The sequence below is a fragment of the Engraulis encrasicolus genome, chromosome 22, assembly GCF_034702125.1.
Source record: "Engraulis encrasicolus isolate BLACKSEA-1 chromosome 22, IST_EnEncr_1.0, whole genome shotgun sequence".
Lineage (NCBI taxonomy): Eukaryota > Metazoa > Chordata > Actinopteri > Clupeiformes > Engraulidae > Engraulis > Engraulis encrasicolus.
The window spans coordinates 51317049-51343241 of NC_085878.1; the positions used below are offsets into that span (position 1 = coordinate 51317049).

General features: G+C 41.5%; 1 protein-coding gene across 1 annotated transcript; it reads right to left on the reverse strand.

Annotated features, from left to right (window-relative positions):
- Positions 1 to 884: 884 nt before the first annotated feature.
- gtf2a2 (general transcription factor IIA, 2) lies at positions 885 to 23582 on the reverse strand. Its single transcript, XM_063188640.1, has 4 exons — positions 23372 to 23582; positions 8580 to 8684; positions 6637 to 6763; positions 885 to 1128 (listed from the first exon to the last, which is right to left on the reverse strand). Exons 1-4 carry the CDS (start codon positions 23441 to 23443, stop codon positions 1103 to 1105), a joined length of 330 nt encoding a protein of 109 aa, XP_063044710.1. The 5' UTR covers positions 23444 to 23582; the 3' UTR covers positions 885 to 1102.
- Positions 23583 to 26193: the final 2611 nt, after the last annotated feature.

Here is a 26193-nt window from a genome sequence, read left to right on the forward strand (position 1 = left end):
CCCGCCTCAGTACCATAGGGAGTAGAGCTTTCACTCGCTCTGCTCCCCAGCACTGGAATGCACTTCACCCCTAAGATCTGCAATATTGACTCTCTAGTCCTGATCATATCCAGACTCAAAACTAATCTGTTTCTTTATGACATTCCTATTCTTTATGACTTTTTAACTCATGTGAGTTATTTTGTGTTTGTATCTTGTTTTAATTATTGGTGGCTTGTCTTTGTACAGTAGCCTTGAGTGTTTTGAAAGGCGTTCATAGACAACATCCATCATAATCATATGAGTCAAGGAAGGTTAGCGGATACTTATGAAATATTCATCATGGTGAACTATTTTACTGATTAAGTATGGCAGGTGGCTTCACTCAGGTTTCTTGTTTAATTTTGAGGGTGCTGGCCCAAATAAAATACCCTGAATCAAAGAAAAGGGGGCACAGCTTGCATCAAATTGTTTTCTTTATTTTTGTGCACAGGCGCATTTCGGCGTGTGCCTTCCTCAGTGTAAGTGCTTTCTCTTTTTCTTTGATTCAAACTATTTTACTGGCAATTTCATTTACTTTCTATTATTTGTTACTGCCATGAATTATTTTGGTGCAACATTACGTGTAACTTCATACCAAATTTTGTTTTTGTAGTAGGGCAAGGGTCCATACTCCGGGTAACAAATTTATAATGGAAATACAAACCAGGCTGTGCTAACAACACCACTCAGCTCAGTCTTGCCCTAAATTAACCATGAAATTACAGCCAGGTAGAATATAATGAAGATTCAGAAAACGACAAGCCATGCCATCCATCATGTCATGTTTTCAGTGTATTGTGCTTTCTATCGAAATGTTTTTGTTTATTGATTTTTTTTCCCCCACACAATATAATGTCTGCCAATTCAACAACAAACATAAAAAACTCTTTATTATGGAAGTAGTAACAACAGTAGTAAAATAGAAAAAAAATGACATGGACCTCCAGGATTTGTTAAGGCCAGATAATGCAGCTGCATTGACATGACTCCTGTCCAACACAGTTTGCTACAATAAATAAGTTAGCACTATTTACAGTATTCTTCTCAATGTGGAATACCACGTCCTCTGTTTGCAGATGCCTCACTCAGCGGCATTGGACCCAGTATCTGAATGAAGGAAACAAAATATAACATGAGATAAGACAAAAGTTAATTGTTTGTTACACATGAAACAGAAAATTGGCTCTGGTCATTCTCACAGACATTAAACAAGACATAACAAAACAAGACAATACATGTATGTTGAGGCTGGATAGCTGGATAAGACACAAATACTGTAAATGCGTGCTGTATTTTGTTAATTATCGATGTATGTTATGTAATGCAACTGTGTGGCCCAGTAGCTGTACGAATGAAATAAAATGTAATACACATAATTATACACAAAGGCATGTCCTGTAGCCTATTCTTTGTGGCCTTTGTTGCCATGAAATTCATATAAATGAATATAACCCTGCAGACAGCAGGTGTTGACGGCGTGGTAAGCAGTGGAAGTAATTACTTTGTATGGAAGAGCAAGCGGCAGAAACGACGAAAGCTGCAAAAGTTTTTCTAGCGTCAAAGGTGTCAAAGGCATTGAAAGAACTTTAGCGGAAAGTATGTAATGACCAGGATCAGCAAGAACCAATGGAATGTTAACATTTTTCTAAACACAAGCTTCGCTTGGTAGTTGATCGAACGCCAAAGGTTGAATCTTTCACCGTGTTGGTCGCCCCTGATAAGTGCTTTCTAGGCATTTTAGCTCTTTCAACACCTGCTTTCCATTCCCACAGTAAGAATACTTAGTTCTTAAAGGAACAGTCCACCCTTTTTTGATTTTCACATATTTGCAGTATTTCCAAACATTATTCATGAATGTGCATAACATTTTCTTCTCAGTGTTTTCAGTACTTAGATTTATTGGTATCAGAATTATTAGCATAGTTTAGCATAATCACTGGAAGCAAATAGGAGCATTAGCATCAAGCCACAAGTGATCACAGGACAGGATTAAATGGCTGTTTTGCACTCTTTACATTAATTTAGAGTAGTTTACAAGTACATTTGATGATGTCTTGTTTGCTCCCATAGACTTGCATCTAGACAATGCAAACACATACGAAAAATCCTTTATATTATCATATTTTACTGGAACTACATATGAGCAGTGGACTGTTCCTTTAAAACAGAATACTAAACATTACCATGACAAATCTGATCGACTTGCATTCCCCCTTGCATTCCCCCATTCCCCCTTGCATACCAACGCGACCCAGGTAGCTGGGGTGGTTGAAGAAGTTTCGCCATGAATTCGTTTTATTCGCTCTGGACGCTGCACTGACATGTTTGATTCAGCTAATCACATAACGGCTCTGTCTTGACAGCCTGGGACATTCCTCGATATGAACGTTCCAATTGGTTTTCGCCGAACCGTGTCATAGCGAATTCGCTTAAGATTAGCTTGAGTTTAATCGTCAAAATTCGCCCTGGTCGCTCAAGACGCTTCACTCCTGGGGAATTCGCTCTGGTAGCTTTATTCGCCTCCCCTCCATAGAGAAACAATGACTTCCGCCGCGCAGGTCGTTTAGTTCGCCTTCGATGTACAAGGGGCATAAGACCTGGAGACAGTGAATAAGTCCCGCCCCCATTCATTCCAATGGGAAATGCTAGACTAGTGAATTCAGCCAAAATTGAACAAATGTTTCCGCTTCCAAAATGACGTTTCATGGAACTCAATTCCGGTGCCAGTTTACTCAGCCAATTAATTACGTGCAACGTTACTGACTGACGTAAGGTTGACCAGAGAGCTAGATGGAAACAGGCATTGGATGTTCAGAAATGGACTATGACGTTCGGGGACAAGCACTGTCTTCTAGCCTGCCCAACCACAGACCTATATTAATCGTGTGCCCAACACTAAACTCTTGCATGTGCTGAGAGCAATGACGCACCCACCAATCATCATGAGTGAAGTGGTACCGGATATGATGTGAAACCAGCCAAATCCTGACCCCCTGGTTAAAACACTTTGACAGGGAGGCGACATGGACAGGATTCTATTGTAAAGAGAGGCAGAATGGACCTCTTCTCTTGCCCCTCATGGATTAAATGTTTATTTTGATGAGATGTTTTTTCATGAGGTTACCGATTAAAAAGTTATCAGAATTGTGAAGTGTAAATGTATGTAATTGTTTATGCACATACACATAGCCCAACATGTTTTCTAATTGAATGTTTCAATGAATTGAATGAATAGCAATATTTCCTGTGATATAGGGACACCATGCCAGCTGATTGAGTTAACTAAATTGGGAGCGAGTGGTGACACACCAATGAGCACCCGTCTAATCAATGCTGTTGTATAAAGACACTCAGCTGTTTGTGTATATATGAGATGACCCTGATGAACTCGTGAGCCGAAACGTTGGTGTTATCAAAAGTACTGCATGAAGTTCTGAGTGTGCGACGACAATAGTTTTTTTTCATAAAGGTAGCCATCTGGATACCAAAAGATTTTGGACAATTCCATGCAAGGTCCATAAAGAGTATGGTATGGATAAACTTGACTGGCCTGCACAGAATCTTGACCAGAACCCGACAGAACAGCTTTGCAATGAATTAGAGCAGACACTAAGAGAATTCAGAATAAAATGGGTGGTTTATTCCTCATTTAATTCCGAATGATTGTATTCCTCTAGCAATTAACCTTTAATTTCGCTTTAAAAGGTGCACTGTGTAAGATTGAATATTTGCAGAATTCATGCTACCCATTCACGAATGTTACCCTTTTCATGAATACTTACCATCACACCATCAAATTCTAAGTATTCATTATGACTGGGAAAATTGCACTTTTCATACATGAAAAGTGGGATCTTCTCCATAGTCTGCCATTTTGAATTTCAAGAAATATACATTTTTAGCTGCAAAATTACTGTACTTTGGCCATACTAGTAAATATTGGTTTATTACTTAGTAAATATTCATGAAAAGATCAAATTTGACAATAGGCAACCCAGTTTCAATGAGCAGCATAGTTGCAGTACCCTTTCTGGCCACATTCTACACAGTGCATCTTTAACAACAATTCCATTTGTTCCATGCGTGCTTGTTTGGCACGCGATGACGCAAAACCAAGACTTCCAGGCAAAAAAAAGGCAGACTTCCATGCAACTTCTTAAATGAAAGTATTTTACTCAATGTCAAGAGTTTAAGTGACTATAAATGTTGTGGCTGGCTACCATATATTGATGTAAAAATGCACCACAAACTGGTGTAGCACAAAAGTTATTCCACATTATTATTTGATATGTTCTAAGCTAGGCAGTCCCACCAGGAAATCGCGGGCATTTTCTCAAAAATGTGCGATCTGAATGGCCAGATGGTGCACGAGGATTTCCAGAAAATCGCGAAAAAAGTTGTTGAGCTTCTTACTGTGTTGTTGCGATTTTGTTGCGGCATGAAGTGAAAGGTGTGATTTTTGTTGCGATTTTTAATATGTTTCCCCACGCTTGAAAGTAAAGGACACTGCCACATTCCAGTCCTCTGGTGTTTTTATATTATTTTCAGTGGTCATTTTGGTATTTTTGAGGTAGGCTTGGTAGCCTAGGTAGTAGTGGTGCGCGGGCGTTGATATTTACAGCCCGTCCCAACCCATCACGCAGCCAACCCAACCCAACCTGGCCCGAAATATTACACAATGATTTTTTGCCCGACCCGACCCACCCCGCTTATTTTTTTGTTTTGTTTAATAGGCCTAAATAAAAGTGTATTTGGATATAGCCTATGGGCCTATTAAAGAAACATAAATTAAATGTCCACGGCCACGCCGAGGGGATGCGTAATGTCCTAGACTGCCAGCTGCGTGTGGCAGCCATTCACCCTTTAGTTCCCTCTTGGATCAATAAAGTTAGTCTAGCATCTTGACCGCAACACATCCATCTGATGATTGTGGTTTTAATTCCATTTTTTGTTGCCACATCAGACACCTAAGCTCTGTGCGTGCCATATGAATTTACAATGATGTGGGGTGCCGGCCAATTGATCTATTACCTCCAACACCAGGTATCAATCAAGACCTACGGACACCCTTGCAACCTCTACCTCGCATAACAGCTCCGCTATAGCCTAACTAAGGTTTGGAGATGAAGTAGCCACTCGCCTATTTTCGATTGCATGCTGGATGACAAAACCATATAGGCTAAAAACTTGTCTTTTTTGTATTGATTCTAAAACTCAACCGATGGTGGTCAATGCAAAGAATGTTACCGATAGGCTAGCCTACTCTTTCTAGACTGAGATGCGCGAGCTTCACATGCATTTTAAGCGCGTTGAGTTGTGGTGCATATCAGCCCTGCATATCAGGCCATAGCCTATGGAAACATCCTGGGTTGGGGCAAACTTAAAAGCAGGGCATATTCGTAATGTTTACCTCACCAGATATGCATCATAAAGTTAAGCCAGCGATGGGGAAAATGCGCGTTACTCGCAAGGCTGGAACACTTCACCTTGGGAAAGTGATCGTCTCGCAAGCATAGGAGCGGGACATAACAGCCTTCGGGGGCTGAATGTAAGCGCATTCATAAAGGACAGGGAAAGCAAAACAGATTAAATAGGCATAGTCTTTGGAGAATGCCATGATATAAAATAATAGATTAAGTTCTGTGGTTCGGTTGTTGTCAGCAGTGTGTGCTTTTTTATTTCAACTGCTTAAATAGCCTAATGTTCAACAATCAATGTCCATCACCATTAAGCTAAAATATTTAGACAGCTTGCTTCTCTTTGAGTCGAGAGCGGGGGTTCAAAGTTGAGGGAAATCGCGGTGAAGTTGCGAAAAAGTTGCAAATCGCAACATTGCGAATTCCTGGAGGGACTGGCTAGGGTAAGCTAACGTTTAGCATGTTTACTGATCCAAAGTATTTACCCAGGCTGCAGCTAATTATTTGGGACTGAATATTAACAGCTCTCCCGGTAGTAGCCTACAGGGAGCTCCTGGTGACCACGGCCCTATGTCAAATTTCACTCGCCCAGCACATGCATCCTCTGTCCAATCGAAATGCTTTCTCCTCCTCAGATGTTTATTTGGAGTTGAATGAAGGTGCCATGTAAGTGCAAAGAAAAAAAAACGGAATTATTAAATCAGAAGTAAAAACCATCATGTAAACATGGCCATTGTGTGACCTCACCAATGCGCTTTTGGAAGAATGGTAAAAACAAATTCCTATAAACACACTCCTCAACCTTGTGGGCAGCCTTCCCAGATGAGTTGAAGCTGTAATACTGTAGCTGCAAAATGTGGATTGATAAGGTTGAATGAACCCTTTGGGTTAGGAATGGGATGGCAGTTAACTTCATATGAGTCAAGGCAGGTTAGCGAATCCAGTGCGACACATTCCAAATGACCAGGTTTAACCTATTCAATCCAGTTAAATGTTGAATAGCAAAAGTAAAACCAGGTTATTTGGATTATGTGGCACTGGTTTTGTATAGAGAATTACTGTGCAAATCTGGTTAAAAAGAGCACAATTCTTATAGGCAAACATTTTGAAATAAAACAGGTCCTTGTATGTCATGCAAGCTATACATAGCTCACAATGAATAAAATAATGAATAAAACGAGTAAAGTAAAATACATACTCTTGCCATCACAGGCCACAATCTTCACTTTGTCGACTTTCACCAGGTCCGTTACTTCACGAAATTCCACATCGTTTAAGACAAATGTCCACACGTTGTCACAGAAGCGGTAGGTGTTGAGGGATCCCTAAAGGGTAAATAGTGTACATGTAAAAACTTGAACAAAGAGAGGGGGGGGGGTCCCATTTTGCGAAACTTCCCCCTGCACATCTAAAAGTGACTGACTCTGGCAATAGACAAATCTGATCAGTTACAGGGGGACAACTGGTGACATTTTTTGGTATTTAGCCTGGTATACCTAGCCTGACAGGCAGACATGAAAAGTTGATTCTGGCACCTCACTGTTCAGGAAGCTGAGGGCTGTAGGTGGGACTTTGTTGTGCTGCCTCTGCCATGATCAGTCAGAATAACAGTGACTAACTTTTTTTCCCCTCTGGCAGTTGGGGGGCGACTGCAAGGGTCAAATCCATGTCCGTTGTAGAAGAATAGAGGATATTTGACATTCATTTATCTTCTGAATTTTAGCACAACCATGCTATTCCAGCCATATTCCAGCGATACTGGGGTGAAATTGGTCAGGGGGGTATTATTTCCCTTAAGATAGAGCTTAGGGGGCATATTAGGCTATACATCCAACTGGGGCTGGGCAATATGACGATATATATTGTTATCGTGATACCATTCTTTATGCATCCAGCTTCCATCCTGACCATATGACTAACAATATCCCTTGTGGTCAGTTTATACGGCTCAAGAGAATTTGCAGCAGTGAGGAAGACTTTAATGTAAAAGCTAACGACATGGCGCAGCGATTCAGAGAGGGGCTATGACCAAGCTGTGATTGACCAGGCTATGGTGAGGGCTTCCCATAAAACCAGGAGTGAACTGCTAAGCCAGCCTCCTAAGGTGTCTGAGAGTGTTGTCACCTTTGTCTCTGAATACTCCACTAGCTATAAGCAAGTGAAGAGAATAGTGAATAAACACTGGAAACTTCTTAAGTGTGACCCTAGTCTTAACAACCTTCCAGACAGACCAAGATTTTGCTTTAAACGGGGCAAAAATATATAAGATTTAGTCGTCAATTTCTTGTACCAGGAAGCCCCTAAGACAAACTGGCTGACTAACCAACTCTTTGGCAATTTTGGCAAGTGTGGGAGGTGTGCACACTGCTCTAATACACACGACACGGAAACCTTCACCCACCCTCACACAGGCAAGAAGTATGACAAACAATGTATTAATTGTCTCTCCACCCATGTTGTGTACATGCTAAAATGTCCATGTGGCTTTATGTATATAGGCCAAACAAAAAGAAACTTGAAATTAAGAATATAGCTGAACACAAAGCTTCCATTAGGAATAACAACATGGAGTATGCGATTGCCAGACATTATAGAGACAGAAATCATGGCTCTGCTTCCACATTGAGATTTGTGGGGATAGAGAGAGTTATGCCTAATCTAAGAGGAGGGGATATACGTAATAAAACAACTTCTGAAAAGGGAAGCATATTGGATCCACACCCTAAATACTGTTGAACCTTATGGATTGAATGAGAAACAGGATTTGAGTGTTTTCTTGTGAATTGATGTGTGAATGATGTAACTCTATGGTATTTATCTTGCCATTTTGCACTTAAAGGGACATTCCACCAGTGGAGACATGATTGAAAGTGGGTCATATATGTAGTAGAATAGTAGCATACATTTCTGATTTGGTGCCTTCTTGGCCGAGAAAAGGCAGAAAATTACTTTTTAGTGCTTGTGGATTTGTGACAACAATCCCCATAATGCAGTGATAACTTACTCACTGTTTTTTCCTCAAGAGCCACATAAGGAGAAAAAAAATCAGGAGGAGAGCCGCATAGAGCGCATAGTTTGTTACTACCAATATCATTGAAATTGTTATTATTACTAAAACTTGGTAAGTTATGAGTCACTTACCCTGAAATTGACCCGATTGCGCACACGGTTAGCCAGTGCAGTGTTGATAGCTTTATCAAACTGGAGCAAAACCTGCAAGGCGAGCTGAGGTGTGATCTGCTGCGTCTGGAATTTAAAGAAGGAAAGGTAAGAGGTTTAAAACAAGTTCAAAAATTGGTTATTCTGGGGGCTGCTGTAGAACGCATCCCAGACAGACCTGGGTTCGAGTCTGGCCTGGGTCATGTCCCAACCCTGCCCACATCTCTCTGTCCCACTGATTCCCTATCTTAGCCATTTGCAGACTCAAAATGTAGAATTTCAATGTAAGCTTACTGAAAGGTTGAAACGCACAGATGACCTCCCTTTTAATTGCGAAATGAAAAAAATGAATGTAGTTGCTGCCAAAGGTGGTTCTACAAAGTGTTAAGCAAAGGCTGTGAATACTTTTGTAAATATGATTTCTTTGTTTTTTATTTTCAAAACGGTCAAGACAACTTTTTTTCACATGGTTATAATGGAATAATTTGTGTAGAATTTTGACAACAGAGATACATTTGTAGCATTTGGAATAAGGCTGTAAGATAATAAAATGTGGAAAAAGTGAAGCACTGTGAGTACTTTCTGGATTGACTGTAATAATGTGGCGGAGAGAACGATGGGGGCATGCCACGGGCTGAGTTTCCATCTGACAAAGACGCCATAGCAGATTTGCAGAAAAGCAGAATAAAATGTTCCCACACGTAATATCTTCTCCTTTGTTGTGTTCAAAATTATGATGATGTTGTCTACTTGTCCATCAATAAAATTGGGGCGTGCGATAGTCAGTTGCATGGAATTTCTACGCTGCCACCTGGCAGATAGATCTACGGCTCTGCTATGGATCAAACGCTTTGTGCGCCTGCTGGTCCGTGTGACCATGCAAAACACTGCAGTTGCTTTCAGAAAACTTAAACAGTTTACTAACTTACACAGTGACATGCGTATGTTTTTGCCCCCTACTGATTTTTTGCTTGTTTCCACATTTGGCACACTTAGCATTTTCAGATCACCAAATATGCAAACATTAAACAAGGATGACCCGAGCAAACATAAAATGCAGTTTCTCTGTGATTATTTCATTTGTTAAGAGAACAATGCCATAAAACCTGCATAAGCCTGTGTGCAAAAGTAATTGCCCCCTAAACCTTGTAACTTGTTGTACTACTCCATAAGATAATCAACATGGCCAGCAAGATTGCTTGCCAGCCACTAAATAGCATGGCCATGACTGTTGAAGCAAGGGTGGTAAAGAAGGCAAATACCATATGTGAGGATCTCTCCCACCCCTTACAGCAAGCATATGAGTTGTTGCCCTCAGGTAGGAGGTTTAGGATGCCCTCATTTAAGACAAACAGAGCCCGCCAATCATTTATACCTACTAGTATATCCATGCTAAATAAGACAACTGTAAGTTAGACTGAATAGTACACTGCACTTTGGTACTGAATACTGCACTTTACTGTGTTTATGTTGGGGTTTTTTGTCAACCTGTCTTTTTGTCCTATAGAGGGAGGGGAGGCGGGGGGGGGGTTGTGTTTGTCTATTGTGTTCTTGTTTATTGTAATGTCTTTGTAATTGTATCAGATGCACTGAAAATGGCACAGAACAAATTTCCGAAAGGACAAATAAATAATCTATCTATCTACTCCCAGCAGCAACAATTTTAGTCAAGGGTTTACAAGAACTGACGAGCAGTCTTGCACATTGCTGTGGCCAACTCTTCTTTGCATAAGTTAATTGTTTTAAAATCAGCTACAGTGGAGGATTCCCATGCATGAACACAAATGAATGGTCACAAATGGATGGCTGGACATTATCCTTCAGGATTTGCTTGTAAAGAGCCAAATTCATGCTTACTTCGATCATAGCTGGTCATCCATGTCCCGAGGCAGCAAAACAGCCCCAAAGCATGAAACTCCCACCACCATGTTTCACTGTTTACATGACATTCTTTTTTTTTATTATCAAATTCCGTGTTCATTTCACACCAGGTGTTACAGGAGGCTCTCCTTTCAAAAAGTTCAACTTTTGTAACATCTGTCCGCATAATATTTTCTAAGAAGCTTTGTATGCGTTGTCAATATGTTTTTAGCTAATTTGAGACAAGCCTTGATGTTCTCCTTGTCAGAGGTGGTTTTGGCTTTGGATGCAATGTTTGCCTAGTTTCTTATGACATGTCATGAGTCATGAACACTTAAATTTTATGGGGTTCTTAACACCTCCCATTGGTAAGATGTTGTTTTGTGTTCCTTTCTGAACTCTTGGATCCACCTTCACTGTCTTCTTGTGGCAATTTTAGTGTGACAGCCACTCTTAGACATGTTCACCACTACATCATGCTTTCTCCAATTGTGGATAATGGCCCTCACCATGGTTTGCAGATACTCCAATGATTTAGAAATTACTTTACCTTATAAAGTCTGAGATACGTCCATTATTTTTTATTATAATCTGCTCTTGAATGTTGATGGATCACAGCGTGATGTCTTGGGTTTGAAATGAGCTACACATTACCAAACAGCTAAGCTTACTATTCAAATTATCTCTTGATATGAAAGGCCTGGTAGCAGACAGGTGGGCAGCTGTGAAATATAATGCAGTTGTCCAAAATAATGTGATTAATCACAGATACCTCCTCATTTAGCAAGGGGGCAATTACTTTTCACACAGTCCCATGCAGGTTTTATGGCATTATTCTCATGAAATCAGACACTTTTTTGAAAGCTGTTTTCCGGCTCTACAAACAATACAAACAGCATGGAATACAACAAGAACCCTCAGAATATGAATTATGATAAATTGAAAAACTAAAAATTGAATATGAAAAAACCCACCAGTGCATTGAAGCAGCAGCTGTGTCTAGCTTTTGACTCCCTGGAATAGGGGCTCACGAGGGTGCAGGGCACACCGTCAAAAATGCCCGCTATGCCAGATGGCCAGTCCAGCCCTGTCCCTGACACTACTCTATTACTACCAGGGCTTCGAACCGGTTCAAGGAACGAAAACGAAAACCAGGAACTTTTTGTATTTTACAGGGAACAGAAACGAAATCGGAAAGGTTATTATTTTTTATGTTCTGGAACGGGAACACTTATTTAAAAATAATGGTAACCGGTTAATACCGGTTAATACCGTTCCTTAAACTAAAAAAAAAGGTAATTATTTTCCTGCGCACGTTACCATGACGGCTGAGGTTCACGTCTTGTGTGACATCAGACATTCTCTGACTGAATGGAGAGAGAGCTGTAGATAACAAAGTCTTCACTCCACATCTTAATTAAGAGAAACCACTGTCATACAAAAGGACAGAGTTTGCATTGCATTATTGTAAGACATTGCAGGGAAGCGCGTGTAAAGCGCACCGACAATGTTTCGGCGTTATTGGGCATCCATGGCCGCTTCAAATATGCACAAACTCACAATGTCCATCATAGTGCTCCCCGTGACCCAAGTCAGCGTAGAGCGCACATTTTCATAATTGAGGTTTATTCTCTGCTTCTCCGCTTAGGTCGTCCCTGAATGATAAAATTCTGGAGGATATTCTTTTCATCCGCTTGAATAAGCAGTTTTGAATGTAGGCTGACTCATTTGCACTTCCGTCTTTCTTGGTTAACGTCAGTTAGGCCTATTGGGAGTAATCAGCTGACAGGAACGAAATTAACCGTTCCGGGAACAATATTTTTTGGTTCTAACCGGTTCGGGAACGTCAATTTATTGGTGGAACTCAAAACCGGAAACATTATAATTCCGTTTCTGTTCGGAACGGAACGTTTGGAAAAAATAACGGTTCAAAGCCCTGATTACTACTTTATTACAACTCATTTCAACCTTACCATTATCTCTTAAATGAATAAAGAACTGTACACACACCATTTTCAGGTGTTGTTCATGACCTTACAGGCTACGTTTAGACAAGAAACCAGACTTTTAAAATGTATGTTTATTTTGATATTCAATTTTTAATTGTTCAATTGATCATAATTCATATTCTGAAGGTTGTTATTCCATGCTATTTGTGTAATTTCTAGAGCCAGAATGAGCTTTCAATCAACACCACAGACATCTTTTTGTGACTTGCACGGATAATCAAAGATTCACACAAATGCAGTTCTGGGGTGCTACCTTGCAACTAAAAAGGCACACCAAACTGCATGATTGAAATCTGTGCCGGTCGGGTCCCAAAGTGTCTGATTTCACGTGAAATGGGTCATTCCGACGAATCGGTACATATCCTCATGTCCCAGAGATAAATGGCCATAAAATCATTACAGGGTAATTTCACGTGAAATCAGACACTTTGGGACCAGACCGACACGGATTTCAATCATACTTGCTGTGCCCGTTTAGTAGCAATGTAGCACCCCAGAACTGCATTTGTGTGAATCTGACACCAATATTAAGGGAGAAACAGACTTGCAAAGGTTTACATATGAGGGTAAGACACTGCATTCAGCCTTGATTATGTCAGTCATTGTAAGTCACAAAAGGATGTCTGAGGTGTTGTTTGAAAGCTCTTTTCTGGCTCTACAAATTACACACACAGCATGGAATACAAAAACCTTCAGAATATGAATTAAGCTTATGATACATTGAAAAATTAAAAATTGAATATAAAAAAAACCTTACATTTTAAAATGGCCGGTTTCTTGTCTAAACATAGCCTGCAAGGTCATAAACAACTCACAAATGCAGTTCTGGGGTGCTACCTTGCTACTATGGCACAGCAAGTATGATTGAAATCGGTGTCGGTCGGGTTCCAAAGTGTCTGATTTCACGTGAAATGACCCTACAATAACAATTACATGCATAATTATAAAGCACAACAGTGACATATTTGTCACCAACCTGATCTTAAGGCAATGTATTGTTGTTTTCTCATTTTAAATTGCTTTTTGAGGACAAAATGGGGATTTTGGCCTGTCCCTCACAGTAAAAAGTTATCTTTCAAGCTGTCTTTTAAGTTATGTGATAACTTAATTATAGATGAAAGCACATTATTTTCACATTTTTATGTTGCTTTAGGAGTAATGTAGTAGTTAGCATGTTAACATGCATACGTGTAATATCTATAATTTCTATAATAATCTATAATATCTATAATTTTTATAAGAGTTAATAACGCATTTTATGTTTGTGATAGTCATCCTTGTTTAGTGTGTACATTTGTTTGTTGATCTGAAAATGTAAAGTGTGCCAAATGTGCAAAAATGTAAAAAAAAAACAAAAAAAAAGGGGGGGGGGGGGGGGGGATAAGAGACGCACGCCACTGTATGTCATATGGTTTTTCCTGTACTAAAGCAAACTTCGGTAGGCCTACAGTGGTTTTATGGTTTTTGCTGATGAAGGTTTGAATGAAACATGTTCCGGTGCGCTGTGTCAGACTGCCATCATTCGTTTTTTCACCGATCGTTTTTTTTCCTATCCCGCCTATTTCTCGTTGACTTCCAGTGAGGCAGAGTCTCCGGAAAATCGCATATTCTGACATGCCATTGAAGTCCAGTGAGACTCGGCTGGCTCACGTAGTCACGGGAGGGGGAAAGCTAATTGCCTCGCTCATTCCCATGTAGGGCTGGGCATTCATTTTCAATGGGGTTTCATTTCTGGTGATTTAGAATTAAACTGGTGAGTTAGCGCCAAACCGTGGCATGGAAATCTACAGGGTATATTGAAGAGTGAAGTGTGGGACACCAGGTCAACAAACAAGAACAGCTGACCACAAAGCATCAACGATATCTGGGCTTCAATAACTCCCATGCACTGTTTCTGCCATTGACTTCAATGTTAAACGCATCATGGCCGTTGTTAAGACCGAGAGAGTCCTAACCAAGTATTGAACATTGTATGTTATGTAGAAAGTACCAAATTTCAACTGATTTGATGTGACCAGAATTTTGATGAAGAATTTTTATTTTATTACAATATTCTAATGATGCGAATTCCCCAATTCATGGGTTTTTTGAGCTGGAAGACCAAAATATGTAAGGGTTAACGTTCGGCGAGAAGGTCGCTACCGTGGAATAGCAGCACGACAGAGAGAATCTTTAGACCCCGACGCGGAGCGGAGGGGTCTTGTTCTCTCTGAAGTGCTGCTATTCCACAAAGCGACCGACTCGCCGAAAGTTAACCCGCTTATTATATGGATATACTTAAATGATTCACACATGCGGGGACATTTCTTTAGACCTATTTAATGTTAAGATTGTTGCTGCGCAAAACAAAACAGTGCCGTTGTGGAACACCGCTAGGCAACAGCTAGGTGGCTAGCCAGGACAACAGGTGTTGTCTATCGCAGCAGCTGATTAGAGTGACAAAAGACCGGACCCCCTGCGGAGTGATATGAAACATTCGCTTTAGCCACTGACTTGTATACAAGCCAGTGGCTTTAGCAGTGAACGTCTTGTTGCCATTGACAGCGGTAGCCAGGACAACGGGTGCTGTCTATCACAGCAGCTGATTAGAGTCTTGTTGAAAAGTCGCTTTAGCAGTGAAAAGTCTTGTTGCCATTGACAGCGTCTGTTATAGACCAACCCGTCCGTTATCGAAAAATAACAGACGTCCGAACGTTGGGGAGCCCCGTTGAAATGAATGGAGCATTCGACAGATGACGTCACAACCATATAATAAGTAAAAATAAACAATTGAATGATTGGAATAGTTAAAAAACTGGGCAATGAATCTAGAATCCATGACAGTTTAACATTATTGATGAAATTATGGAAATAAATCAACTTTTTCATGCTATTCTAATAAAAAGGCCTGTAGCTGTAGGCCTACTCATGTAGAATGTGTACGCCTATGTGTGTGGGGAAAAAGGCATAGCCTAGTGTGTTGCAATAGCCTAGTGTTGAATAGCCTAGTGTGTTGCAAACAGAAATGATTCACTGTACTGCATTTTTTTCTGACAATGACAAAGTACTACTATAACTTACATGTCATGGATAAAATCTTATCGTAATTTCTCAAAACAGAAATGGCTTAAATGTTGGCCTATAGTTCCATGCGCAATGTCATACTTACAATGAGTTAACTCATTGTTTTGCCATTTTGCATTTACGCCGCGTGAATTTCTACAACTAATTATGCACTAAGTTAATTGTGGTCTACCCATCATGTATTGTAGGCCCAGACTCTATTACAACCATCTGTTGTAGGCTATATTTACAGAAAACTTTTTTTTTTCATTTAGTCTACATATTAATAACAATTCAATGTCTGTTTATAGTTAAAAAGTGCCAATAACTGGACTTTGGGCGCTTGTTGTAATGAGCATGCCGGTGGAGATGCGTTTTTTTGGGGGGCGAGAGGGAGAGCGAGAGGGATGGGAGAGAAAGACAGAACAATGCGCTGGCAATGCTGTATGATGTGAAGCGTGTTCGTCGTGCTTATAATCAAACAAATGTGAGGGGAACTTTTATCCTTTTCAATTAGACCTTGGCTACTAAGTAGTCCTGCTTTTACCAGCACAGAAACAATAGGCTTATATGGATCCTTCATATCTAGCCTTCATTTCCAGTCAAATTCGAATAGAAAGGACGGGCTAACAACTACGTCAAAGTTAAGCTTATCTCTGACTACCCCTGTTAGCTTGCTTGCCGTTTCCCAAACTTTGTTACTGGAAAATATAGTACAGGCCGTTTCTGACATGCATGAATGAGGGTTAAACTATAAGCAGCTCGCGTTTCTGGTGTTTTGGGCAGATAAGCACGCCACAGGTGGCAACAGGCTGCGCATAACGTTTGGGGCTGTTGCTTCCCTGAAATAATAAAATAAAAAATAATAAAAAATAATAAATCAAAACCGCGGTTATGTTTATGTGGCTGACCTGCGTAGCCTAATGGCTTTGCAAAGATCATACTTTTAGAATCGTTTCATTTATATTTTTGGCTGTCCCGGCATTGAGCCTGAGATAACTAGTTTGTTATGGTCCCGGGACAACAGGATAGCGATTTCGAGCGCTGCGCTCATTCTACGAAGCGTCGTCTGTTATCGTGCATGCTGGGAGTTGTAGTTTAGCTATTGCTGTAAGCAGCGCTCGGCCAGTTAATGGAAGTTTATGGCGGTGTCGCGCTGCGGGAAACACTGAAGTTAGCTACAAGATAGTGCAACACAGTATTACAATGTATTACTGGATTTTTGTACAGGAGGGGGAGCCTCTGTTGTACTCTTGCACGTTTGCCTCTGCTGGAGACCCAGCAAGATAGCATACGGCTAACGGCACACATGAATGGCCTCCATGTTTCTCTGAAAATTGTGCAAGTCCCGCCGCGGCCAAAGCAACCCATACACCCATTTGATTGGTTATCGGACAGACTATCTAATTTGCATGATATTGCGGTTTCGCCAATATCAAATTGCGACCCTCTGTGAATTTGCCCCACTTTGGTCTCGTCAAGCGAATTTTCACCTTCATTCAAAGTCAATGGAGCGAGGCAAAATTTCGCAAAACATCTTCTATTAGAGTAAACGAACCCAAACTCCGCCCACCCAATGCAGAGAAGTGTGCTCAAGTTTGGTCTCCTAAGGGGGCACTAGGCTCATACGACTTTGCTGATAACGGCTGATGTTGACGAACCACGTGAGCGAGAACTTGTTGTCACGATGTCGGAAGCTTATTTAACACAGCGCATTTAAAGTCGGCCACAAATATGCACAAAATGATGAGCTCGCACCAGTTTGATCTAACACCATGTGTGAGGAGTGGGGGGACAGGTGGAGAGAAGGAGCTGCAGTGGGGAGTTGTTGGCCAACCAGTTCATGGGCGCGTGACCTCGGAGGCGGTCTGCAGATGAGCATCAACGGGGATAAGAAACTGCAGGAGTTGTGTAACGGAGGCTAACTAGCACAGAGTTGGCGTGGAACGTTGGTAAACCTCCCTCCGATAGCTTCATACAGTCTCGTGCCGTTGGGCCGAGAGACTAGTCTCTTGGCCCAGCGGTATCGTACTGTGTCTCCCATATCCGGACCGTTGTAGTTGACGAGGTCGCCCGTTCGATCCCCGATGGGGGTAAAAAGGTGCAAGATGACCTCCGTCACAGTGGTGCCGCTAACCCGGGATGAGAGTGAGGTTTAAGGGGGAGAGTGTAACGGAGGCTAACTAGCACAGAGTTGGCGCGGAACGTTGGTAAACCTCCCTCTGATAGCTTCATACAGTCTCGTGCCGTTGGGCCGAAAGACTAGTCTCTTGGCCCAGTGGTATCGTACTGTGTCTCTCATATCCGGACCGTTGTAGTTGACGAGGTCGCACGTTCGACCCCGATGGGGGTGAACAGGTGCAAGATGACCTCCGTCACAGTTGGGTCATTCCACGCCAAATCAACAAGAGCCCGCACACTTAGGTCTCAAAAAATTCTGAAAATATAATTGAGTGTACCCATGGTACTTAAGAGAAACACTGTACATTTATTTGAATGTAAGATGTATACTCTCCATGTTACAGCCAATTTTACTGGGGGAGGGGGGTGCCCATTTTGTTCACACTCTTTTTTTTTGTCAAAGTTCACAAGCCCGTAGCTCAATAACTAAACCATGTAGGAAGCTCAAATTTGGCATGCTGGTACATAGATAGGAATAGTTTGTTGCAAAGCTGTCAGTTTTGGTCTGTACGATCCTGCATCGTCATGGCATTCCCTCAAAGATGATTCAAATTGCACTGGAGTTTTTGGCTGTGCTCTGTTTAGGCCTTCAGAAGACGTATTTGTGCTCAACATAGCTGTGGAACACTCTCATAAAAATCTATAAATAGAAAGGAAATACCATCAGTGTTTGACCAGAAGACCTCACAAGTCTGACAAATCATTTTGGGTGTCATTTTCAGAGCTCCAGAACCCCTTGTGGGATTGTCCACAGATTTTTATTTTATTTTTTTCTTCATTCTCCATGAATTCTTCTTTTTAAAAATGCAAATGAGACTTGTCTTATGTGATGTTTTCTTTTGTAATTTCCAACCTGAACATGGGCAACATGCACATTGAGGGCAATATGTTTTCTATGCGTTTCTTCCGCTGCCATCTGCTGGTCAAAAAAAGTAACAACATGAGTCCTTGTGCCTGACCTACTGTCTCTTTTGGTGAGCGAACCTGCTCCCACATTGAACGCTCCTGAAATCATTGAAATTGAAAGGGATACCTGCACCCCTGCACAGGGACTCTCGGGTGATCATGTCTGGGTAAAATTTGCATTTGATTATTTAGTCTTTACATTAAATGTTATCGAAATCATGTTGCTCTCTTTTTGCATTTTGCCCATGTTCAGGGTGGAAATTACAAAAGAAAACATCACATAAGACAAGTCTCATTGGCATTTTTAAAAAGAAGACTTCATGGAGAATGAAGAAAAATATAAAATAAAAATCTGTGGACAATCCCACAAGGTGTTCTGGTGCTCTGAAAAGGACACCCAAAATGATTTGTCAGACTTGTGAGGTCTTCTGGTCAAACACTGATGGGGTTTCCTTTCTATTTATAGATTTTTTTGGGAGTGTTTCTACTTGTATCTACAAGGGGAAAAAATCATGAGGCTATGTTGGGCACAAATGTCTTCTGAGGGCCTAAACAGAGCACAGCCAAAAACTCCAGTACAATTTGTATCATTTTTGAGGGAATACCATGATGATGCAAGATCATACAGACCAAAACTGACAGTTTTGCAACAAACTATTCCTATCAATGTACCAGCATGCCAAATTTGAGCTTCCTACATGGTTTAGTTCTTGAGCTACGGGCTTGTGAACTTTGACAAAAAAAAGAGTGTGAACAAAATGGGCACCCCCCTCCCCCAGTGAAATTGGCTGTAACATGGAGAGTATACATCTTACATTCAAATAAAGTAACAGTGTTTCTCTTAAGTACCATGGGTACACTCAGTAATATTTTCAGAATTTTTTGAGACCTAAGTGTGCGGGCTCTTGTTGATTTGGCGTGGAATGACCCAGTTGCAAGGCCCATCTGCAGTCGCATTCATCCCGCGATAGTTTGACATCATGTAACACGTCATTTGGTCGGCGCAACATGACTAAAATTTGGTAAGTTGGACAGGATATCTAACCATCATGAAACATTTCCATCCAAAATGCATTGCTGTCTACATGCGCATGTAGCTGTTGCGGTATCTCGTACGCACCTGTAAGTACACCATTATTTTGCTGCACTATCCTATCTGCACATGCGCACCACCCAAGGCTGCACGATCCGGATTCGTGGAGCAATGTCGCCCTTCGTTTAGCTAAAAGCTGATTTGTTACTGTTGTTTCGCTAAAAGCCAGTCTGTAAGATTTGTTTTATTCAGGTAGCCGAGGCTACACTGCATTTTTCGTGGTTTATACACCACATAATGTTATAAATGTGGGAAATACTCGTCATATTATTATAATGGTGCCGGTGGTAGGATTAGCGAAATTGTCATTTTCTAATTTGGCCTAAAGATTAACGAGACACTGATGTGGGCCGTTTGTCAAAGATGACAGATTGATCAGACATGAAGTGTGTTTTCTCAGCGTCTTCTTCACAAATAGTCTACAATTCACCACAATGGAATTAATCATAGACAGACTTTCAGGGTCCTTACAAGTAGCTTAACGAAAGACGGCAATGCTCCACGTCTGGATCGTGCAGCCCTGGGTGGTGTGCATGTGCAGATAGAACAGTGCAGCAAAATAACGGTGTACTTACAGCACCTACTGTCCCCTCCTTCTTCTTGTCTTTCTGTGGAATTTGGTGACTGCTTGCATGAGATGTGCGCTAGCGCCACCTACAGTGCCAAGGGAACTCCATTCATTCTCAACCGTAAGACTCCAAAGGTCTCCTAACTGAAGGTTTCCTAAAGGGGCATTCACCTGACATCACATGGGTGCAGGAAATGCATGGGCTTGAAGTTATCTTACTCTAATAGAAGATGTTTGATTTCGCTGTGTGGGGACAGGTCGTTAGGACTGTGGGGTGACCCTCAATTTCACCTGGAGTTGGCGTATCCCTGTGAACGCAAAACCGTATGAGCAAACCCCTGTTGAATTGGTGGTCAAAGATGATTCAATGGCATATGGTCGGAGAAATGGCAATGATTCCCGTCAAATCACTGGTCTTTTGCTATATTTTTAAAAGATCTTAGAACTGAGGCAGTTCTAAATATCACGCTAATTTACGGTATTAATCAGGCGAGGGGCATGGGGTGTGACAATTCGCTGGAACTTCTGACTGCTAATCTACTCCTCGTAGAAGGTAGTGATGTGTCGGTCGCGAACCGTTTGGCTCTAGGAGCCGGCTCTTTGAAGCAGGGCTTCGAACCGGTTCAAGGAACGAAAACGAAAACCAGGAACTTTTTGTATTTTACAGGGAACAGAAACGAAATCGGAAACGTTATTATTTTTTATGTTCTGGAACGGGAACACTTATTTAAAAATAATGGTAACCGGTTAATACCGGTTAATACCGTTCCTTAAACTAAAAAAAAAGGTAATTATTTTCCTGCGCACGTTACCATGACGGCTGAGGTTCACGTCTTGTGTGACATCAGACATTCTCTGACTGAATGGAGAGAGAGCTGTAGATTACAAAGTCTTCACTCCACATCTTAATTAAGAGAAACCACTGTCATACAAAAGGACAGAGTTTGCATTGCATTACTGTAAGACATTGCAGGGAACCGCGTGTAAAGCGCACCGACAATGTTTCGGCGTTATTGGGCATCCATGGCCGCTTCAAATATGCACAAACTCACAATGTCCATCATAGTGCTCCCCGTGACCCAAGTCAGCGTAGAGCGCACATTTTCATAATTGAGGTTTATTCTCTGCTTCTCCGCTTAGGTCGTCCCTGAATGATAAAATTCTGGAGGATATTCTTTTCATCCGCTTGAATAAGCAGTTTTGAATGTAGGCTGACTCATTTGCACTTCCGTCTTTCTTGGTTAACGTCAGTTAGGCCTATTGGGAGTAATCAGCTGACAGGAACGAAATTAACCGTTCCGGGAACAATATTTTTTGGTTCTAACCGGTTCGGGAACGTCAATTTATTGGTGGAACTCAAAACCGGAAACATTATAATTCCGTTTCTGTTCGGAACGGAACGTTTGGAAAAAATAACGGTTCAAAGCCCTGCTTTGAAGTGAACGACAAGAATCGGCTCTGCAATGGGAGCCGTTTTGGGATTTTTGTTGTTGTTGTTTGTTTGTTTTTTTGTCCTTCTCTCCCCCTACCTCTCATTGTGTGTATCCTGGTGTACCCTGAGCAGGTGTTACAGACATGTTGGGTCATTATTAACAACCGATTATGATAAAAGTGTTGTTCATGAAGGCTCTTACACAGTATACACTGGCCAAAGTGCTTCACGATGTCAGTAATGAAACAAAATGTTGTAAAATTAAATTAAAACTTTTAATTTATTAATTATGTAAACATATAGGGACCCGTTTGGGAGCCGAAAGAGCCGGCTCTCCATAGTAAGAAGAGCCAATAGAACCGCATCTCAAAGAAGGGGCGAAAATCCCATCACTAGTAGAAGGGCCTAAAGGGCCGTACACACACGTCGCTGCTAGTTACTCGCTCAGCGAATGAACTCAATAGAATGTCAATGTGTCCCAGCGAGACTCGCAGGAGAGTAGGCGAGTACTGTACAAGCGATGCGATGTGGGCGGATTCCGAGTTGAAAATATTTTATCTTCGAGCGAGGCGAGTAAGCGAGTAACCAATTGGAATGCAGAGTTCGGTACTTCTCGGCTGTCCATTGGCAGTTAAAGCCGCGGGAACCTTCAGCGAACGTTCCATGAAAGAGTGGCGAGTAGGCGAGCAAGCGAAATGCTAGCTTTGTGTGTGTACGCCGCTTAAAGCCAAACAGAATTCCAGGTTAAATCACCAAACAGGAAGTGGTTTTCCGTTTACAAACGCGATATGAGGAGGGGCAAGATGCTAAGCAGCCAACCAACGTGAGCGCAGTTTTTGAGTGACAGCAGCTTCCAACAACCAGAGGTTGAACGTAGCCAGGGTTGCGCAGCCAGGAATTGTTTACAAATGGGAAACCCATGTATTTTTCTTACCATTAGGAAAAACCTCCCTTTTACTACTATTACTACAAATTCCGTATGAGTTTCAGTCTAGTCGAGAATTTTGTTCGGAGTCCAGTCATAGGTCATTGACGTGTCATTGACATCTGGTCAGTCGTGGGAGAACTTCGTCCTTCTATTTCTGCCCACAGACCTATCCCATCCCATAATATTTCTTCAGACACAACTAGTTATACTCACTTGGTCAAAAGAGGGTTGGGGTCAAACATTGTCGTGTGTGTGTGTGTGTGTGTGTGTGTGTGGGGGGGGGGGGTATGGCAAATGTACAGTCATTAGGACACGTACCATAATCCACACCAGGACTGGGATTGTGCGCACGACTTGGGAAATGAAGTGGTTTTCTGCTCTGACCACACAAGGAAGATGTCTACTAAGACCTAGTCCTGAAAACCGAATGCAATCGTTCACTTTCATTTGTGCAACCATCCAGTCCTCTGTGTCCCGTCAATTCGGCTGGAATCTTTTGTAAGTAACAGTTGGTTGGGAGATGGTGAAATAACGAACAATACAAGTGTTCACCAAGTTCGACCGTACCCAAACTGTAGAAGAAAAGTACCGTGCAGATACAATAATTCAATAGCACTATATTTAGGCAATTAATATGAAACCTGGGCTCTTGTGTCGTTTGGTTCTCCCCAAGTAATCTCTGTTACGGTTGTTCCCTACTAGCATTTTGGATAGCATCCAAATATGTTAATGGAATGGTTATGATGCGGCCGTACCTGAATTAATTCATCAAGGCTCTCTTGCAGACTATTTCCCAGCGTGGTATTCCTGTAAAGTTGATAAGCCATTACAATAACTAAGATGGATAGCCGCAGAAGAAATCCTCACAAATGTACTAGCAATGACTTGAAAAAATACAGACAAGCGGGCTAAGGGCAGGACAGGAGTTAACTACGGCGAGCCACGAGGAACAAAGTACGGAATACGGCAGCAGAAAAATCTGTTGCAGAATTGCACTATCCGCTCTGCACATGCGCACCCTCTCTGATAATACATCCATTCCCTTTTGCTCTCGCACTGTATTTCGCAAAAAGCTGAATGGCCGCTGTAGCTGTTTTATGCCATCTTATGTAATTTATTAAAACACGTAGTGTTGTAAATGTAGTATGTGGGAAATACTCGTTATACCAGCCTGTAACTTATCATTTCGGGGACAAAATTGTGTAGGACGGCTTAGTGACATAATCGTTCACTTTGGTATACCGGTAAAAGAATGAAATTTGGCCTAGCCTACTCTGTAGGCATAAGAGCAAGAGAGGCATTTTTTTTACTCTTTAAGTGAATTCCATGTATATTCAAAACATGGATGATTTAGAGAAAACAAAAATATAAAAAAATTTGGTCACATCATGTCTGAAATGTGATGTAATGAGCTGCTTTATGAGTGACAGCCTATTTGAAGTCTTTTTGCACTTTTATAATAATTTTATAAGCATTTATTTTGGCAGCGGGGTAAGTTGAGCTTGGCCTGTTCGAGACGGGGTAAGTTCAGCCACTTTTCCTAATGGGATGTATCTAATGCTTGTACACCATGTTATATATTTGAGCAAAACCAGATAATTTCTTTCATATCATACCCAGTTGAGTTGAGATGAATTAGGCCTACTTTATGCATGTTTCAGCCAACTCAAACAATAATATTTACTTTTTTCCAACAATGACCTCTACATTGTTCGCCTTTTCAAACAAAGCTGTAACGGTACCCATCCATTTGTCAGTTTGACGCAAGCCGTAGGCTACCAACGCATTCAATTCATTTTCAATGAAATGCGGCATATCGTCGTTACCGGACTCGCAATGCATGTTGGGATTCCGGCACGGCGAGCGTGGGTCCGGTGGCACGTCAAAAAGTTGAGCTCTCCTGAAAGTTATGCAAATTAGCAGCGGCCGACGGACTGCGTTACCCAATGACTGTTGAGCACATGAAGATGTCCCATGATACCTGTGGTCATCACGGAGATGCATTTCCCTCATAAAAGTAGATTTTTGACATCTATCGAACTTTTGGATGTACAAAATGTAGACTACAAGCATTCATGTTGCATGTGCTTATGAAGCCTGGGTTCAAATGATTATGTTCGATTTCGACCACAAGCATAACAACACGAGGCCAAGCTGTGTTTGAAAAAAACATATGTGCCGAGTTCGGTAAGAGCATTTTGAACTGTAATTTAGGGGCAGTTGGTTTGCTATATCAATAAAAACGGCTAGAAATGTAGATTGGTGTACTTCCTGTATATAACTCCCGGGCCACGCGAGCTGTAGTAGCAGTGCGTCGACACTGGGCCATCCAGTACGTCGAGCTGCGATAACGTAGCGCTATAATGGATCTCTAGCCTAAGGGCCCACAATATGTATTCTTTGTTCTGTTGTTTTATTTTACAGATTCGTTAGTTACATTTGTTATTATAAATAAAACTTGTTTAGCTGAGATTTTTGCTTTGGCTCAACTTACTCCACACAGTGGCTCAACTTAACCCGTGCCCGGGGTAGCTGAGCCACCTGGAAAAAAAAATATTTTTGAAAGGGAATTTTATTTTCACCATGAAGGTTTATCAATTAGTTTTTGCTCTAATAGTAACAGTACACTTTGAAATTTTGTATGATGTGAAGATTTTAAACAAATATGCCTTTATCACTTGGCTGTGACGGAAAATGTAATAAGTGGCTCAACTTACCCCGGTCTCCCCTAGGGGTCACTTTTTAGAGAAAAAAATCACTGGCGGTGATATGGCGGTCATTTCTCAAGATGGCCACCTCTGCTACTAATGGTTAGTGTGCAATTTGGTAAAAAGACATGAAATTTGGTTGAAATACTCTCTTAGGGTCACTTTTTAGGAAAAAAGCACTGGCCACCCAAAAAATCAGTATGGCAGCCGTTTTTCAAGATGGACGCCATTGCTACTAAATGGTTGGTGTAAAAGTTGTTTTGTTTGGTATAAAAACATTAAAGTTGCCTTCAATGCTCTCTGGGGGTCACCGTTTTGGAAAAAGGCATTGGCCACAAAAAAATCAATAAAGCAGCAATTTTTCAAGATTGGCGACGATGTACTTGACCGTCTGTAGGCCTACCAAGACGACATTCAGCAAGATGGTTTGAAATCCCTTTTCCGATCCCACTCTGATGACAGCTGTTGCCGAAGGCTATGAGACCACAAAGCGCCCACACACTGTCAAGCTATGGGGTCGCAAAGCTCTCACCATACCTACTCAGCAAAAGCTATACACCACTGGCCTTGTTGGATTAGGAAAGGCTGGATCACTGAACATTGGTGGTATACTGTTGCTACAAACTGTAAATTCCCCATCGTCAAGGCTGGATTAACCCACTGGCTAGATATGGCTGCAGCCTAAGGGCCCCCACTTGCCAGGGAGCCCCAGTTGGCCACAGGGGGGTGGGCAGTGTGGAGGACAGCATTGTGACAAGAGTCAGAATTGAGATTTGTCTGCACAAATGTTATTCATTTCTAGCTCGGAATTATGACACTGGCTAATGTAGTTTTGCCACAAAATTTGCATTCTGAGGGGGCCTCCATCA